An 18,236-nucleotide genomic window follows, 5' to 3' on the forward strand; every position below is an offset into this window, starting at 1 on the left:
TTTTGCAAATTTCCTAAACTTACTTTCTTACATGTATCTTTGTCTAGGTGTTAAAACTTCGATTTAACAGAAAGGAATAGGGATATTAATAAAACACAGCTCTTATGATACTGCCATGTAGCTATAAGCCTCAAGAATAATGACATTTAAAATTCATCACTGCCATTTAAAAAAATGTCTGCATTTATGTGTGGAGAGTGTCATTCTGAGCTTCATTATAAGAGTGACCAAATCTCTCTCTAGGAATTAGTAGAACAAAAATTCAGATAAATACATGGAAGATAAGAAGCTGGTTTGGATCAGAACTATTCATTCATCTATTGCTCACTGCTGCCTCCATAGTCCTGGAATCTTCTATATTCTCTAGTACAATACCTATCACATGCAGTTTACAGTTTGGTGTTCATGAGTCTGTTCCTCTACTCACTCAGGTCACCTGAAGTCACAAACACTGCCACAGTCCTCAGCACTGGGGACAATCCTGCATGTGACTTGTGGTTCCTCTACTTGTTGGCTATATGGCTAGTCTTATCTTTTGAGTTCCTCCCGGGCAGTTAGCCACATCTAATTTATCAGATCTACTATGCAGTAAATGTTTAGAATTAGCCAATACAATGTGGGTGTTGAGGAAACAATTTGATGGATGGAATGATGGATGTGTAAGAATTTATTCACATTACATACTGTAAAGATCAATAGAAATTAACTTTTGTGGGGAATACACAAGATTCTATATGTAAAGCATTCCTCTTTCTCAATACCAATCTTGTTCTTTTTTACATGTTGGGAAATTGAGATTATAGATGCAGTAACTTAACCAACCCACACAACTGATAGTAAGTTCTAAACAAGTCTGGTAGATTTCTAGTTCACTGGTAAAGGAAAACCATTTGTTTGTAAATTCTGAAAAAATTTCAAATATTAACAATGTTTTTGTTTTCTTCATAAAAACGACTATAAAAGAGTATAGGAAAGACAGGTATGGTGCTGGAATAAGGAAAAAAGCACTAAACACCAGCTCTGTCACATACTAGTGAGGTATCCTTGAGCAAATCACTTACCCTCTGCTTCCTCATCTGTAAAACGGAAATACATAACCCATATCACAATTTTGTTATGAGAATTAAAATAAAGTGGCAGTATATTCTTAAAAAGATTAACTCTTCAAGAGTTCAAGTTTTCCATCTATAACCCTTCTATCTGTCACTGCTGTCAATCACCTACTTGATCACAAAACTATGGAACCTTAAAACTAAAGGAATTAAGCCAAATTCTTCATTCTAAATATTCAGAAACTAAGGCTCATAGATGGGAGATGACATGTCCCAGCTCCCAAGGGAAGAATGGCATAATCAGGCTGAACGCTCACTATTCCATGTATGTATTTTTTCTAACACATGGCCTTCTAGTCCTGGAAATCAGGTTTCTATTTTGTGCACAGGAATGTCATTAAACAATGAAAATTAAAATCTCTAAAACTGGACACCTGGGTTCTCTGTCCAGCTAGGTGATCCTAGGTTGTCACCAGTTTTCTCTGGATCAGGGTCTTCAAGATAGTAATTGGGGCCTCAATCTTCAAGAAGTAGAAGAAAATTTCTGTGCTGAATAGCATGCAGGGTAAGGCACTCCAGGATGAGGCACAGCATAAAATCCCACCATCTGGAGGTCTCACCACACCCACATGGGCTTCTCCTAGGCATTTCCTAGAACCTCAATGCTTGGTGTTCATTCCCAGCAGATTTCTTATACCATTAGCTAATTAATTAATTGGTCTCACTATCCTCACAAACCCTTTTTAAGTACACTCTGTTCAGCAGAGCTCCAGGGAGTTTTACAAAACACAAATCTGAGAAGCTGGGATGTAGCTCAGCTGTAGAGCACTTGCCTATTACACTCAAGGCCCTGGATTCCATCCCCAGCACCATAAAACACACACATACAAACACAAATCTGCTAACCTCTCCTCTCCAGTTGAACTTATTCAGGACTTCTCAATGCTCTTAGGTTAGAAAGAACACATCTCCCAGCCATACTGGTCAGGTCCTGGAACTTCACCGTGATCTACCCCACTCGTACGGCACCAGTCCCACAGCCTTCTTTCTGTTCCTGTAAATTGCCAAGCTTCCCCTTGCCTCAGGCCCTCTGTACATCATTTCTCTTCACTCTTCACTGAGCCAGCTCTTACTCATCCTTGAGTTTGCAGGTCAAGAGTCACCTTCACAGGAATACAAGCCTGAGCCTCCCAGAAGAGGACAAAGGCCCCTACAATGATGCTGTTAAGGTACCAAGTACCTCTCCTGTGCTCTGCTGTAGCTGTATTATGACTTGAATTTGACATTTCATTTGGTAACTATTTATGTTCCATTTATTTCCCACCAGGGAAGAAGTTCCATGAGGTTAGAAACCTTCCATGAGGTCAGAAACCATCTTGCTCATCACTTCATCCAGCACTTACTTATTAAATAGTATCTGATGCACAAGAGGCCTTCACTAAAGATGAATTAAGTGGCTAGCATTATGGTAAAAAGAAGGGAAAATGACAGTCTTGCAGCACTGGCCATGTACTCAGCATTTTACAGCGGACGCCTTTCCCATCTTCATTAAATCCTCAACATCTTTTTTGGGAGATAGGATCTTGCTAAATTGCTGAGGCTAACCTTGAACTCATGATTCTCCTCTTCAGCCTCCAGAATAGCTAAAATTACATGTACAGGACACTGTGCCTAGCTCCTCAAGACATTTTATGGTTATCATTAACCTCATTTTATACACATAAAAACAGGCTCAAAGAGACAAAGTTATTTGCCTAATATCACAAAATAAGTAACTGGCAAGTTAGAATTTTAATCTAACCTGACAAACATTTTCTTCCCACTGCAAAATTCTGCCAAATTTGAAAAAACTTTAAAACAGTAGTGAATTCTACCCCTAGTGAAAACTTTTGGAAGATGGCTTACGACCAAAGACTGGCAAGGCTCAAAACAAACTATGGAAATGGCAACTAGAGAGAAAGTTCAGAGTGAAACAAGCTAGCTTTAAGAATTCAGCACTGAACTGGGGTGTAGCTCAGTGGAAGAGTGCTTAGAATGCACAAGGCCTAGCACCTATCCCCAGCACCACAAAAAGGAAAAGGGGAAAGAAAAATAATCATAAAAATTCAGCATAGAGTATCAGAGTAGGACGCTAAAACATTTTCTTTTGTTGTAAGACATCTGTTTAACTCGTTTTGAATACAATTCAGACAGAAATCTCAAGGTCTTCCCTTGGAATTTTCAGTATAATGTCAAGCAACAGAAAGAGCAGAGTATGAATAAAATGGTAAAGGGCAAATAATCTCATAAAAATATATTTAATGAATTTGATCCATTAATACACAACTCCCCTTTTAGATGTTGTGTAAAAGGGTAGTGAATAGCTGATATCTTCTTTTAGAAATAGAATAAAGAAAACCGGCTTATGAAAGGAAAACTAGCAAATCATATGTACAGATAAGTAGCCAAGATAACTTGCTAGGAAAGTACTCCACCTCTGAGCTACAACCCCAGCCCCAAAACTGAGTCTTAGGTAGCCAACTTTATGCTCAGTCTCTGGGATTGGGAGAGGAAAGTATGACAGCTGGGCAGGTGGAGAAGAAAGGCCAGCTCAGGCAGCAATAAGCAACGGTGTTAGAGAGTAACACAGCCAACACTTTTTAGCCCAGGCTGTAATTTTTTGAAAATAGATTCTGAAGTAAAAGTAGCTTAATATAGTAGAAGGAATCATTCCCATGATAATGGCAAATTTTCCAAGTTCAGATAAGGGGCATTTTCCTTTAAGGGTATTTTTTTTTAAATGATTTCAATTCACTGACCTTTTCTAAGTGTCTAACATTTCTTAGTGGCTTTATGCTTTTCTGCAAAGTTTTAAGCAACTTCTTTGAAGAGAGCTATTTAATGCCAATGATTGTAGAAAACATTTGTTCATAATTATCTAGACATAGACTGGAACAATGCTGAAACAAGAGCAGCATGCAAAAATGTATTTAAGGACTATCATCCCAAAATGCTGCTAAAAGCTATTAACCAGTATGTGTTAATTGCCACAGCATTCATATTAATTTTCACTTCAGGCTCGACATTGTGGAATATTTCCCCTGATACATTTTAAACAAAGTTTAATTTAAGGAACTGCTTCTATCAACACTTATGAAAATTAACAGCCAAGCAATTAGCACTCATGAATTATCCCTTCCCCCATACTCTCTGCAGTTTCCCTGTTAAAACAGTTTCTAACAGAGAAGTGGTTACTTTCTAACAAGTTAACACAATCGAAGTCACAGTTGTCTATATGAACCAGAACTGGTTCTGCTTTATTAAGTACTTGTCAAGGCAAACATTCTCCTTATAGTTTCCCTTGTACTTAGCTTAGTCAAATAGGTAAGATATTTAAATTTTATTAGCAATTGCCTTCTCAGCTGATGTTTAAAAAATAACCACTGAAATAAATAAAAATAAAAGTAAAACGCCATTAGACTCCTGAACTTCTTATGCTCTGTTCTACACTATAGGGTGCTAAACACCTTGTTTAGGTTCCTCTCACCAAATCCCTTCAAGAACATAAAGAAGCACATGGATGCTTCCCCTGGAGAAAGAGACAGAGTGCTTCCTGTGCACTGCATGTTCTGCTACAGAGGCCCCTCAGCTTTTAATCCTCAGGAGGAAGATACGCCATCATCCTTTCATTCTGTTGTAAGGACTGGAGCTGGTAGTGGAGGAAAAATACCTTTTCCTTCTATTTCGCTAAGTTCTTGGCTGCGTCCTTTGTAACAAGAAACAGATTAATAACAGAAAAGCATCCAAATTTATTCAATATAAATTTTGCATAATATGGAGCCTTCATAAGGAAATGAAGATCCCAAGACACAGTTTATTATTCTAGGTATGATGCAAAGTAGAAAGTCATTGGAAAATATGACAAAAGGCATGAGATTCCTCTTAGCATCCTCCTTCAGAGGTATGGAGGCTCCCTTCCTCAGGCGCAAGCAAACATCCATCTCATGAAGGTGTGGTGACCTGCTTCAGGGGAGAAAAGCTTCAGGGGAAGGACAAATAGTTCTTCCTGCCATTTCTCAAATTCCTTCAGCTTATAATAGTCAATATCCCAATGTGCCATATTTTGGGGTAATGTGTCTTAAACCCTAGGCTAAGCTTCATGAGCTTAAGTAACTAGCCTGCAGGCTCACTGAAAATGGCATCTTCAGGATGCAAATCAAGGTCTTCCATATAGAATAAGTCACATTATTAACTACATTATTAACTACATTATTAAATTATTCTGCGTCTCACTGTGGAGTTGCTTTATCCTAGCATTATCCTATTTGATGGTCTCATCTCCCTAGTGAGGTCATCCTTCACAGAGGTAAAGAAACAGATCAAGAAGAAGAAAAAAAATTGAGATGATACAACTTATAAACAGTACCATCTCTAAATAAGTGTATTTATTTATTGAAGTACTTGAATTTCTCATGATCTAATGCTGATATTAGTATTTGCAACTCTGTTTGACCAGAAGAGTAATGCTGTGCTAGCAAAAGTTTCTCAAGCAGGGTTATGAGGATATAGCTCAGTTGGTAGAGTACCTACCTCGCATGCACAAGGCCCCGAGTTCAATCCCCAGCACCACAAAAATAAAAGCTTCTCAAGCAAGAGCTAAAGCATGAAAGGGCAAGACTTAGAGTCACCTCTTCAAAGGTTGGAGAAACAGTGGGACAATCCACATATCCTGGGGCACTTAGGGCTAGTGCTGCATGTTTCCTGCCTGTCAACTCAGCCATGCCCTCGTATCCTCAGAGCAATTCCCAAACATGACCATAATTTCCCACATACAGTGAAATCAGAAAGACTGGTGGGGGAAATTTTTTGAGGTTTTGTTTTGCTATTCAGAGGTCTCGTTTTCAACTGCACCAAAGAATACAGGCAGATGACTAAAGGCCTCATTTTGCCTCATCTGACCCAAGCATCCCTTGCATTAGGCCTTGGACTTCTTTCAAATGTTCAGTAAACAGACTTAATCCAAGGATCTAGAATAAGTCACAGACAACACCATCATTTTGCCAAAGAAATAACAGAAACACAATAATAAGCCTAACCAGAGAAACCCTGCATGGTGCTTGGGTGATAGCTCTGTGATAGAGCGTTCGCCTCGCACATTTAAGGCCCTGGGTTCGATCCTCAGCACCACATAAAAATAAATAAATAAAAAGTTATAAAAAAATTAAAAACAAAAACAAAAAAAACCCTGCAAAACTGCAATAAAGAATAGGCCTCGGTGCCTTGCATGCACAAGGCCCTGGGTTCAATCCCCAGCACCTAAAAAAAAAAAAAAAAAAAAAAAGCCTCAGTATAGCTTTTCCCTTTCAATTTCATGTCTTAAAAATTATTAACTATCACACAGAAAATTATAAATTATTAACCACCTATAGAAACCAAAAATTACTCGAATATATTTGCTTTGATTTAGCACAAAAGTTGAGAAAGCTGCTTACCCTTAGACTCATTAAAACCAACAATCCAGTTTGCACAAACTGTTAAGGACACTAGATATGGCTGCTTTAACTGCAATTGTAAAGCCATACCAAAAGCAAAATCCTTTTTTCAAATCTAACGATAGCTTAGTTTTAAGGAGGATTTCACAGCAGCTAGTCTCTTGAGGAAATACATAATTAAGTAGTTTTTTAGCATATTTAATTAGACCCCAAACTCTTCCCTGTTCCCATCTCTCCCCAATTATGTACTATTTACCCAAGAGACCTAGGAAACTCAGTTAATTATGTAAATAAGGCCAGCATTATTCCCAAGAAAAGCATTGTGAATATTTGTAGGGGAAAAAAAAAAAACTCTACGTATTTCAGTGGCTTTAACAAATCTTTGTAGGAAAAAAAAATTTGATGCATTTGTATGTGTATATGTATATATATGCATCAAAATGCATGGAAAACCCTTACATTTGAGGGAAAAGGCATATAGTGCCAATGACAAGATGGTGAATCATTAAAACAAGACACTTATTTCTTAAATATGAGCTGAATAAAAATAAAATAATTTTAAGTTACAACAGTAACAAAAATTTAGTGCTAAACGTCAGATGATTTATGAGCAGAATCAATCTGGATATTATTAAAGTCGATTCACATGGAAAAGGCTTTATTATCAAGGGGTTGACATGATCTTAACTCTAGAGGCAGCCATGGTGCTGTTATAACTACTACAATCCCATTATTATGCAATCAGAAAATGCTAATTCGATCATTTTGAGGTGTTATTTGAATAGTCATCTTAATTTCTAGGTTACAAAAAGGCTTGACTCAAGTATAATTCTCTATTAATCATTGAGATGTCATTGAATATCATATTGATGCATTTCACAAAGATAAAGAAAGACTAATTTAATATGTACAGTATAATATCCTTCAAACATTAGCCACTTTCATTACATATCTGCCAAATGCATCAATATTAAATAATAGATGAGAGCAAGGGTTTAATTGTATTTTAGCAATTGTAATATGTAGGATAATAATAAAATACCATCACATCATAAGATAGACTTATCAATATATAAATCTTTTTTAATCAATGTGTAACAGTGACTGCTCCATGCTTACATCCATTGTAGATTACAAAAGGGCCAACTATGACAAAAGCAGAATCTTAAGTGCAAACACACACCTAATAAAAACAATTCCTTGTGACTAAGGAAATGGCTTCATTTTAAAAAATTTCTCCCTGGCACTTCAAAAGTTAGAACATGGGATATCAAATAAAATTAACAACCTTCTCATGAATCCAAACCTCGGTAAAATAATAAAATCTAATGGCATAAGAGAAATTCTAGTATGTAATATATTTTTAAAGGTCTACGCTACTTTCTTGGTATGAAAGCATTATCACACATTATCATTCTAGCAATTTCATCCTTCCATAGTAAGATGGTATCAGGCAATGGAAGCAAATAAATTCCAGCAGTGTCTCCTAATCCCAACAAACAACTTCTCACCTATCTGAATGAATGAATTATAATATATGTTTTCTAAATCCTCTGCAGTCCAACTAGCCATTTCCTGAGGCTGACATTCTTCTTCCTGGAGTAGTTCCTTCGCTCCCCACATTCCACAGGACAGGAGCAGGAAGTACAGGCAGGCAAAAAAGAAGCTTCACAGTAATACAATCTACATTTTACTAAAAGTGCTTTCAGATGTTTTCTGGAGGAAACTCCTAGGCACATAAGATCTTTATGGTATTTATATGTTTGTTTCTAGCTCTTGCTCCTCCTCTACAAACTAACAACTTCACCATGCAAGCTTATTTCAATCTATAGAAACAGGCTGAATCATCTGAGGTAAAATGTTTCAAGAGAAAATCTCTCTGCTCAAATTAGACTACCCACAGAACTTCCATGTGAATAAGAAAAATGCAAACATAAGCAAAAATGTGTTTATTAATTGCAATAGTGCTTTAAAAAAGACAAATTGTACACAACTCCAGGCAACAAGTTATCATTCAAGCACCCCCACACCACTGCCAGGCAGCAAACATAATGGCAATAAATATAAAAATCAATTTCTACTGTCTCTTGAAAAAGGCCCCACTCAGCTCAGCACAGGGGTACAGAATAGCAGGGAATGGGGTGAGGATCGGGGCACTGCACTTGGAACTAGGTCCACCTGCTATAGTGGCCATTTTTCTAAGAGGAAAATAACATACTTTATTTTTTAACAGCAAGTTGATAGAATGAATAGGTAGAAAAAAATAAAGTCAGACTCCAAAGCAGGTGCCAAACAAAACCCTTACCCTGTGAAATACTGAAATAGCCTAGAAATCTGAAAGGAAGCTCAAAACTTCAACAATTTCTGCATAATGAACAATCAGACAAAACAATGCAAATTGCCTCCCAGAACCACTTTCAAGCTTCCAAACTTAATTAGACTTTGATTAAGCACAATCCAACTAACCAAAACCTCAAGAATACTTAGGAGGGGCTGGGGATGTGGCTCAAGCAGTAGCGCGCTCGCCTGGCATGTGTGCGGCCCGGGTTCAATCCTCAGCACCACATACAAAGATGTTGTGTCCACCGAAAACTAAAAAATAAATGTTAAAAAATTCTCTCTCTCTCTCTCTTTAAAAAAATAATTATTATTAAAAAAAAAGAATACATAGGAGATTAAAACAAATTTATACACACACGTATTCCTCCCCTCTAAAACATATGTGTGTGCCAGCCATTGTGGTGCATATCTGTAATCCCAAAATTTGGGAAGCTGAGCCAGGAGGATTGAAAGTTTTAAAAAGACAAATTGTACACAACTCCAGGCAACTTAGTAGTTGTATACAACTCCAGGAAACTTAGTAGCCAGCCTCAGAAACTTAGTAGCCCCTGTCTCAAAAATAGATAGATAGATAGATAGATAAGCAAGCAAGCAAGCTGGGGATGTAGCTCCGTGGTAGAGCGCCTCTGAGTTCAATTCCCAGTATTACACAAAAAGAAAGAAGATGTAAATCAGGTGCATGGTGCACACCTGTAATTCCAGTGACTGGGGAGGCTGGGGCAGGAGGATTGCAAGTTCGAGGTCAGTGTGGAAAACTGAGCAAGACACTGTCTCAAAATTTTTTAAAAATAATAAAATAAAAGGGCCAAGGATGTAAATTAGTGGTACATCACCCTTTGGTTAAACCATTGATATCAAAAATAAAATATGTACGTGTATATGTGAAGGTGTGTACAGGGAAGCATTATAACAGTCCTGAGACATCTATATAGATATATAGAGAAGAATCTCAGGACTATTATGTTTTTGTTTTGTTTTTTAATTTCTTAGTTGTCAATGAACTTTATTTTATTTATTTATATGCAATGATGAGAATCAAACCCAGTATTCACACATGCCAGACAAGCATTCTGCTACTGAGCCACAACCCCAGCACAGGGCTATTATGTTTTAATCCTCCCAAATACATTATGGTGGAATCAACATTAAACCCAAATTCTTACCTTTCTATGTCTATGATCTTAGAATCTGTGACATTTTATAATCACTGAGGGATTTTTGAAACCCTAAATCTAGAAAAATAACAACAACTCCATTCAATGGTACTTCTATATTTAAAGGGACAAAGTTTCATTGTTTTGCTTACCTTGCCGTCAAATTTGGAATACTCATTAAAGGGATTATTCAGCTGCAAAGGGCACTGCTCCAGGCGTACAGATAATATGGACTGCTTTCCAGAACTTGGAGGCTTCTCTTTAAGGGATTTTTTTTCAAACAGTGACTTTAACTCCTGGGCTGTGATACAAAAGAAAGATAAAAACATCTTTGTGATTACACACAGAGAAACAGCTTGTCCATCTTTCCTACAAAGTCTTCCTTGGACTCCTAAGGAGGGGACAATCGCGACACGTTCTGGTCTGATGCATGTGGAAAGCCACACATATATTCCATGTTTGGACAGGAAAGTCAGAACACTCAAAACATGCAGGCCAGGACTGTCAATTTAGAAGGCCTAAGGTTTAAGGAAGGGGGCTGAGTCAAACAAAGCAACAGAATGGTCATCCTGTAAGAAAAGCATTCACAGCTAGGATACACAGCTTTGTCATGGCTTTACCACCAATGGTAAACAATGTGATACTAGACAATTCACTAAACCTCTTCAGTTGGTCAAACAGATAATCCTGAAGATCTCTCCTGGCTCTAATGCTATGTGATCTTAGAATTCTACTTCTTCAAGGTCAGGATCCACATCTTAACTCTTAAAATGACACCCAGCACAAAATCTGGATGACAAAGATGAAGAAAAGAGAGAAAGGATATTTGTAATTAGCACGTATTGTGCAAGCCAATGTATCTTATTTAATCCTCATAACAAGCCTATGATGTAGATCCTTGCATTATGTCAATTTTGTTAATGTGGAGACAAATTAGAATACTTTGATGAGCTGTAGGCTAGTAAGTAGCAGAGCTAGGATTTGCATTCAACTGAAGCTCTTTATCAACTAAGTACTATAGAACAAATCAGATCCTCAATAAGTTTTGTTGCATGAATGATTGAATAAAATATTATTAAATCATAATTTTCAACTCTTATTCATTAGTGAATCAAGACAAGTCAATTCTGAATCTACTCCAACATCATTTAATTCTCTAAAGTAATTTGAATATTGATCAAGGTGGTAGTTAGATGGTAAGTACACAGAGGTCCTTATACTTTCACATTTTGTCCATATTAGAAACCATCAATACTTAAAACTTTATCAGTTAATTAATTAATATATGTATAGATGTATTATAGTATTGAGAATTGATCCCAAGGGCACTCTATCACTAAGCTACAACCTCATTCCTTTTTGTTTTGAGACAGGGTCTTGCTAAGTTGTCAAGACTGGCCTTGAACTTGAGATCCTCTGCCACAGCCTCCTGAATCGCTGGGATTATAAGCCTGTGCCATGGCTCCTGGATACTTAAAACTTTTTCAATAAAGTAATCTCAGATTTTCAAATCTGCAGGTTCAACTCTATTTCATTCCTGAGTACAATCAAAGTAAACCAAGAGAAATCAACACAACTGTGAAACAGTCATCTAGAACTTTTTAAAAGTATAACTCAACTATCCTTTGAACAGTCTGCTGAGGCAAATTCATCTAATGACTCACTGCAGATAAAAGTAGCAAATCAGAAGAAAAATACAGTAACACTCCCCCTCACTTTATATAAGAGAAACATTTCAAGACCCTCAGTGGATACCTAAACTCATTAAGGTACATATAGTACCAGACCCTGAATCAATAATCATGTACCACATAACATTTCCAGTCAGCAATGGACTGCATGTACATGTACAATGGTGGTTCCATAAGATTGTATCACCTTGCAACATAGCCATCTTAGTTTAGGTAAGTACATCCTATGATGTTCACCTAAGAAAAAAATGATCTAACTACAAATTTCTCAGAATGTATCTCAGAAGGTTAAAAAAACATATGACTCTACTATGTTTTTCCCTATACACACATACCTCTAATAAAGTTTAACTTATAAATTAGGCATACTAGGACCAACCACATTTAACTAATGATAATTTAGAAGGCCTAGGGTTTAAGGAAGGGGGCTGTAATAAATTATTTAAAACTTGTGAATTATTTCTAGAATTTTCCATTTAACGTTTTCAGATCAAGGTTACTAGTGGTAACTGAAACCATAGAAAGCAAAACTGTGGACAAGGAGGAACTACCATAACTCTTTTTTAAAATGTGATCTTGCTGAGCGCGGTGACGAATGCCTGTAATCCCAGCAGCTCAGGAGTCTGAGGCAAGAGGATTGAGAGTTCAAAGATAGCCTCAGCAAAAGCAAGGCACTAAGCAATTCAGTGAGACTCTGTCTAAAAAAAAAAATACAAAACAGGGCTGGGGATGTGGCTCAGTGGTCGAACCCCCGCCACCTCCCCCCAAAAATTGATACTTGGACTATTCGATTCTGAATTCTGAATATATGAGCACAATTATTATATTAAATGTATATCTGAAAAGGTTTTAGATCACAAGTAGATTAAAATGATATTTTAAACATTTGAAGTATTTTTCTACCTGTAAAACTAATAAAAATTTTACACCTACATTTAAGGGTAAAAAATGACCTTTTATTAAAGGCACGAATAATACGAATAATACTATGGGTTTTCTCACCTTCATTTTCACAGAACCTAAGGCTCCATGAAGAAACTGAGGTACAGAAAACAGGGAAGGGACACAACCACTGTGAGGAGGTTAGGTGTAAGGTGATGCTATACCAACTCTTCCATTCTCAGGCTATTCAGTTGGACTGCTCTCCTCAACCTCTAACAACTCCTCCCTCGTACTCCCTTGAGAATGACCAAGGAGAATTTTGCTTGCTCCTACCTGGCCTCTTCCTGTCTTTGCCCCTATTACCACAGGAGAACATCCTGTGCCTCTCTCAAGCCAGCTCCTCCCCTGAACACTTGCCTACACAAAGACATCGCTCCAGCAATTCTCTTCTATCTTTCTTCCATTGTCAATTTTCCCTCTCACTGGTTTAGTCACATGAAGACACAAAAATACTAGAAGCACTGCTGCTCATTAAAAAACAAAACCCTGGCTAGTGTGCAGTTCAGGGGTAAAGCACTTGCCTAGCATGAGCCAGGCCACAAACACAAAAAAACCCCTCCTCTATCCCCAACTCCCCCAATTTCAATTAATACCCTATTTTGGGCTAGGGCTGTAGCTTGACGGCAGAGCACTTGGCTAGCATGCGTGAGGCACTGGGATCAATCCTTAGCATCACATAAAAATGAACAAATAAAACAAAGGCATGTTGTCCATTTACAACTATAAAAAAATTTTTTTTTAAATTTTTTTCTCATAGTGGTGGTCTATATTCCTGCTATCCAATCTTTCTCAGGCCATTTACTCAATCCACTCCTATCAGGTATCAGGCCATACCACTCAACAACAGCTTTCAGAAGGGTCACCAATGATCCCCTTGTTGCTAAATCTATCAATTTTTACTCTCCACCTCACAAGACCTCTTGGCAGCATTTGACACTGTTCCCCACTCCCTCCTTTTTAAACCCTTTTTTCACTTGCTTCCCAGGACTCCAAACTGGCTCTCTCAGGCTACTCCTCCCAGTCCTGGTGCTGATTCCTTTCTGGGCCCCCTGGATCACTGGCATTCCCCAGGGCTCCATGCCTGATCTCTTCTCTCTAAGTCCCACAACCAAGGTGATCTTCTTCAACCTTGTGTTTTTAAATACCATATACAAAAGGGAAACTAAATTGTGGCAGTGTAAATTAGAACAATGGTTGCCTCTGGGGAATAGAGATTATAAAGGGCACCAGGGAACTTGTGAGACAACAGAATTGCTCTATACTTGACTAGGATGTTAGTCACACAGGAGTACATGTTTGTTAAGTCACTGAAATGTATATTTAATATCTGTACACTTCACAATATGTAAAGCATACCTTAAAAGAGGAAATAAATAAAAACCTAAGTAAACATTCTTTACATGCTGGTGACTCTCACATGATTATTTCTAGCCCTAAACATTCCCTAAAATTACACACTCACATACGCAACTTTCTACTTGATACCTCACTTGAGTGTCCACTAGGAATCTCAAACTTTGCATGTCCATAACCAAACTCTCAATCTTCTTCAACCCTACCCCTCCTCCAATCTCCCCTTTCTCAGTTATAGATAATTCAATCCTGTTAGGCCAAAAACATGGAAGTTGTTCTGCTTTTTTCTCATAACCTACATCCTACCCATCAGCAAATTCTCCAAAAGATAGAGCCACTTCTATAGCTACCAAACCTGAACTATTACATTCACTTTCAAACTGGCCTATCTCTGCCCTTACCTCCCCAATGTGTTCCCCATTTCTTCCTACATAATGTAAGTCTTTTAATATAGGCTACATTGAGCTAGAAATATAGCTTGTTTAGCATGTAAAAGCCTGGATTCAATTCCCAGTACCACAAAACAAAAAGGCTACAAATTTCAGAATAAAAAAAATTTTTTTATAAATCTGACCATGTAATAATAAAAAACTTATACTAGTATAAGAAAAAAAGTTAAAATAAAAATTATAAACTAGGAAAGAATAAAGATTAACATTCCTAATAGAGTCTTAAAGTAGAAAAGGTACTGATCAACAGCTATAGAAAAATAAATAAGAAATATGAAATGTCCTCAGAAAGAGAAATGTAAATGGATCTTATCCCATTAAAATCTAAGTTTTGGGGGCTGGAGTTGTGGCTTAATGGTAGAGCGCTTGCCTAGTATGTGTTGAGGCACTGGGTTGAATCCTTAGTACACATAAAAATAAATAAAATAAAGGTACTGTGTTTATCTACAATTTTAAAAAAAAAGTTTTTAATTTAAAAAAAAAGACCTAAATTTTTAATTCAATATAGGATAATGGGACATAACAGATTAAACAAATGGAAAGATCCTGAACCATACTGATAATAAAAAATATGCAAATTAAAACTATCTTATATCTATCAGATGACAAAAATCTAAAAGTTTAAGGCTATGAAGACATAGACACTGTATACAATATGAGTACAAATACAAAATGGCAAAACCCCTATGAAAGGGAATTTGGCAATATCAAGGGGGAAAAAAACACATCTAACACATCTACAGTTACCCTTAACCTAATAATATCTTCAAATTCTAATCTTAGATGACATTGGCAAAACAAAACAGATATGCACAAGGCTATTCACTGTAGTGCTGTCTGCAAAAGCCTAAAAACAATCAAATATCCCTCATCAAGGACTGGCTGACTAAACTATAATTTCCATATCATGGAATACTATGCAGCTATAAAATGGAATGAAGCTGATCTCTAGAAATTGCTCCAGAATAATCCTTAGAGGGGCTAGGGATGTGGCTCAAGCGGTAGCGTGCTCGCCTGGCATGCGTGCGGCCCGGGTTCGATCCTCAGCACCACATACAAACAAAAATGTTGTGTCTGCCGAAAACTAAAAAATATTAAAATTCTCTCTCTTTAAAAAAAAAAAAAAGAATAATCCTTAGAATGTGCTACTGATAAAAAAAAAAAATTGGAGCACAATGTGTGTATAATATGCTACCTTTAACTAAAAAGAGGGGGACATGAATATATGTAGTTTGGTTTTTTTAGTATTTTTTATTATTATTTTATTATTATTATTATTATTATTGTTATTGTTATTATTATTTAGTTGCAGTTGGACACATACCTTTACTTTTATTTTTATGTGGTGGATGATGGATCCCAGGGCCTCCCATGGCTAGGTAAGCGCTCTACCTAGCATTCTACCTCTGAGCCACACCCCAGCCCCTATATGTAGTTTTTAAGTGAATAGAAAAGCCATAATCTTTTAAAAATAGCTTATCTATAAGAAGAGTGAAGAGTGAAAAGTGAAGCTAGACTGCTCTAAATTTTTTTGTACCAAGGATTGAACCCAGGGGTGCTCAACCACTGAGCCACCCACTACCCAGCCCTTCTTATGTTGGGGTGTGTGTGGGTGTGGGTGTGTGTGTGTTTTTAAGAGAGAAAGAGAGAATTTTTTAGTATTTATTTATTTTTTTAATTTTTTTTTTTTAGTTTTTCGGCGGACACAACATCTTTGTTTGTATGTGGTGCTAAGGATCGAACCCAGGCGGCACACATGCCAGGCGAGCGCGCCACCACTAGAGCCACATCCCCAGCCCCTGTTGGTATGTTTTCAATTTTGAGACAGGGGCTCAATAAGTTGCTTAGGGCCTTGCTAAGTTGCTGAGGCTGACTGTGAATTTGAGATCCTCCTGCCTCAGCCTCCCGAGTCACTGGGATTATAGGCATGTGTTGCCACACCCAGCTGTTCTATATATTTTATTTTGGAATCAGGTAAATGTCACATATAATTATAAAATAAAGTTCAATTTCTAAAAACAAAAGCAAATTAAATGAACCTAAGTGTAGTATTGAGCTGGCAGTTTAACTATAAAGGGAGGAAGTAAGTAATTTTATCACACAGTAATTTGTCTATACATTTCCTAATACCGAATATCCAAAGGAGCAAAACAAAACAAAACCCCTTGAAATCTTCTTAATAATCATATTACTGGCAAAAATGTTGATATTTCTATTTTGGAACCAAGATTTCCAGTTTAAGAGAAAAGATACAGAAACATACCATTAAAAAGTAACTATTCTGTGATTATAAAATTGCATTGGTATTACCAGAATCAACTAACAGCATATTTGTTCTTTAAAAAGACTTTTCTGAGATCTGCCCACTAAAAAGGGTTACAAGGAAAAACTAACCCAGTAAGCATTCCTCTAGTTCAGGTTGTAGTCTCTAAAAGCCATTTACCACTTAAAAGAATCAAAATTCCTTGGACAAATTGCTGATTCCAAACTCAGGGAAGAAAATGTGTAGAATGAGCCTCGAATAGCTTGTCGTATAATAAAGCAAGGAAGCTATGAAAGATTATTAGTGTTGTTAAACAAAACCTAGAGGCCAATATGAAGGGAGGACTCATACAAAAAGACAACCTCAACATCAAAAAGAATAATAAATGGGGCTGGGGATGTGGCTCAAGCGGTGGCGCGCTCGCCTGGCATGCGTGCAGCCCGGGTTCGATCCTCAGCACCACATACCAACAAACATGTTGTGTCCGTCGAGAACTAAAAAATAAATATTAAAAAAAAAAATTCTCTCTCTCTCTCTCTCTCTCCTCTCTCACTCTCTCTTTTAAAAAAAAAAGAATAATAAATGTAATGAACTGAAAAACACCAAATATGCTTTAAAAACCTAAAGTTCATAATGATACAATACAAAGGGAAAAAACTTCATTGGTCATTCATATAGGATACTAGGGAATAAACAGGTAATTCTGAAAACTGTTAACAACAGGAAAAAAATCCAACATTTATCCTAACTTTCTTACAGGGACTATGTCTGAGGATAACCAAATAACATATTAAGGAAAATATTTCTTTACATGAAAACTAGATAATAAATGAAGAAAGAGTGATAAAATTAGAAATCATTATTTTACAGTTTCTAATGAAATACTGCATCGGGTAATGCCCATGAATTGCCACTAAAACCATTAGGTGAAAAGCTGAATACAGTAACTTAATAACACACAAACAATATCTGATTCCACCATCCATATTAACATCACAAAAAAGATAGGATGATATTCCATGTCTCCAAGTGAGATATAAAATAAACTAAAGAATAGCATGCAATAAATATTCTTAACAAAATAGAACTTCAGAAAGAACAAGGTTCTGCAGTTAACTTCCAGTTTATAGAAAATAAAGAAACAGATTAAATGAGACCATGGGGATATAATTACCATAATACATAGGTAGAAAATTCTAAGGGCAAATGGCCCGGCTTCTTCAACAAATAAATTTCAAGAAAAAAAAAACCTGAAAGAGAATCTACAGATTAAAAAGGAAATGCGATATATTAACCAAAAGTATAGTTTGTGGTGGACCTTTACTCTAAACCTGAACCAACCAACGAGAAAAAAAAAAATTATTTTTTTAGATAATCAGGAAATGTTAACAGAGACTAGATATTTTATAATATTAAAGAAATTGGCAAGGCATGATGGCACATAAGTAAGCCCAGGTGGGAGGCTGGGGCAAAGGGATCCAAGTTGGAGGCCAGCCTGGACAACTTTTGAGACCCTGTCTC

At 36.8% G+C, this 18,236-nt stretch overlaps 1 protein-coding gene across 8 annotated transcripts in view; it reads right to left on the minus strand.

Annotated features, from left to right (window-relative positions):
• The window catches only part of Mapkap1 (MAPK associated protein 1), a 231,391-nt gene that overhangs the window by 173,906 nt on the left and 39,249 nt on the right, over positions 1-18,236 (minus strand). For all 8 annotated transcript variants that reach the window (XM_040286329.2, XM_040286328.2, XM_005320968.3 and 5 more), the window contains one exon: positions 10,170-10,318. In XM_040286329.2, the coding sequence (XP_040142263.1) occupies positions 10,170-10,318 (149 nt within the window). The remainder of the gene's footprint in view (positions 1-10,169; positions 10,319-18,236) is intronic.

The sequence above is a fragment of the Ictidomys tridecemlineatus genome, chromosome 4 (assembly GCF_052094955.1).
Source record: "Ictidomys tridecemlineatus isolate mIctTri1 chromosome 4, mIctTri1.hap1, whole genome shotgun sequence".
Classification (NCBI taxonomy): domain Eukaryota; kingdom Metazoa; phylum Chordata; class Mammalia; order Rodentia; family Sciuridae; genus Ictidomys; species Ictidomys tridecemlineatus.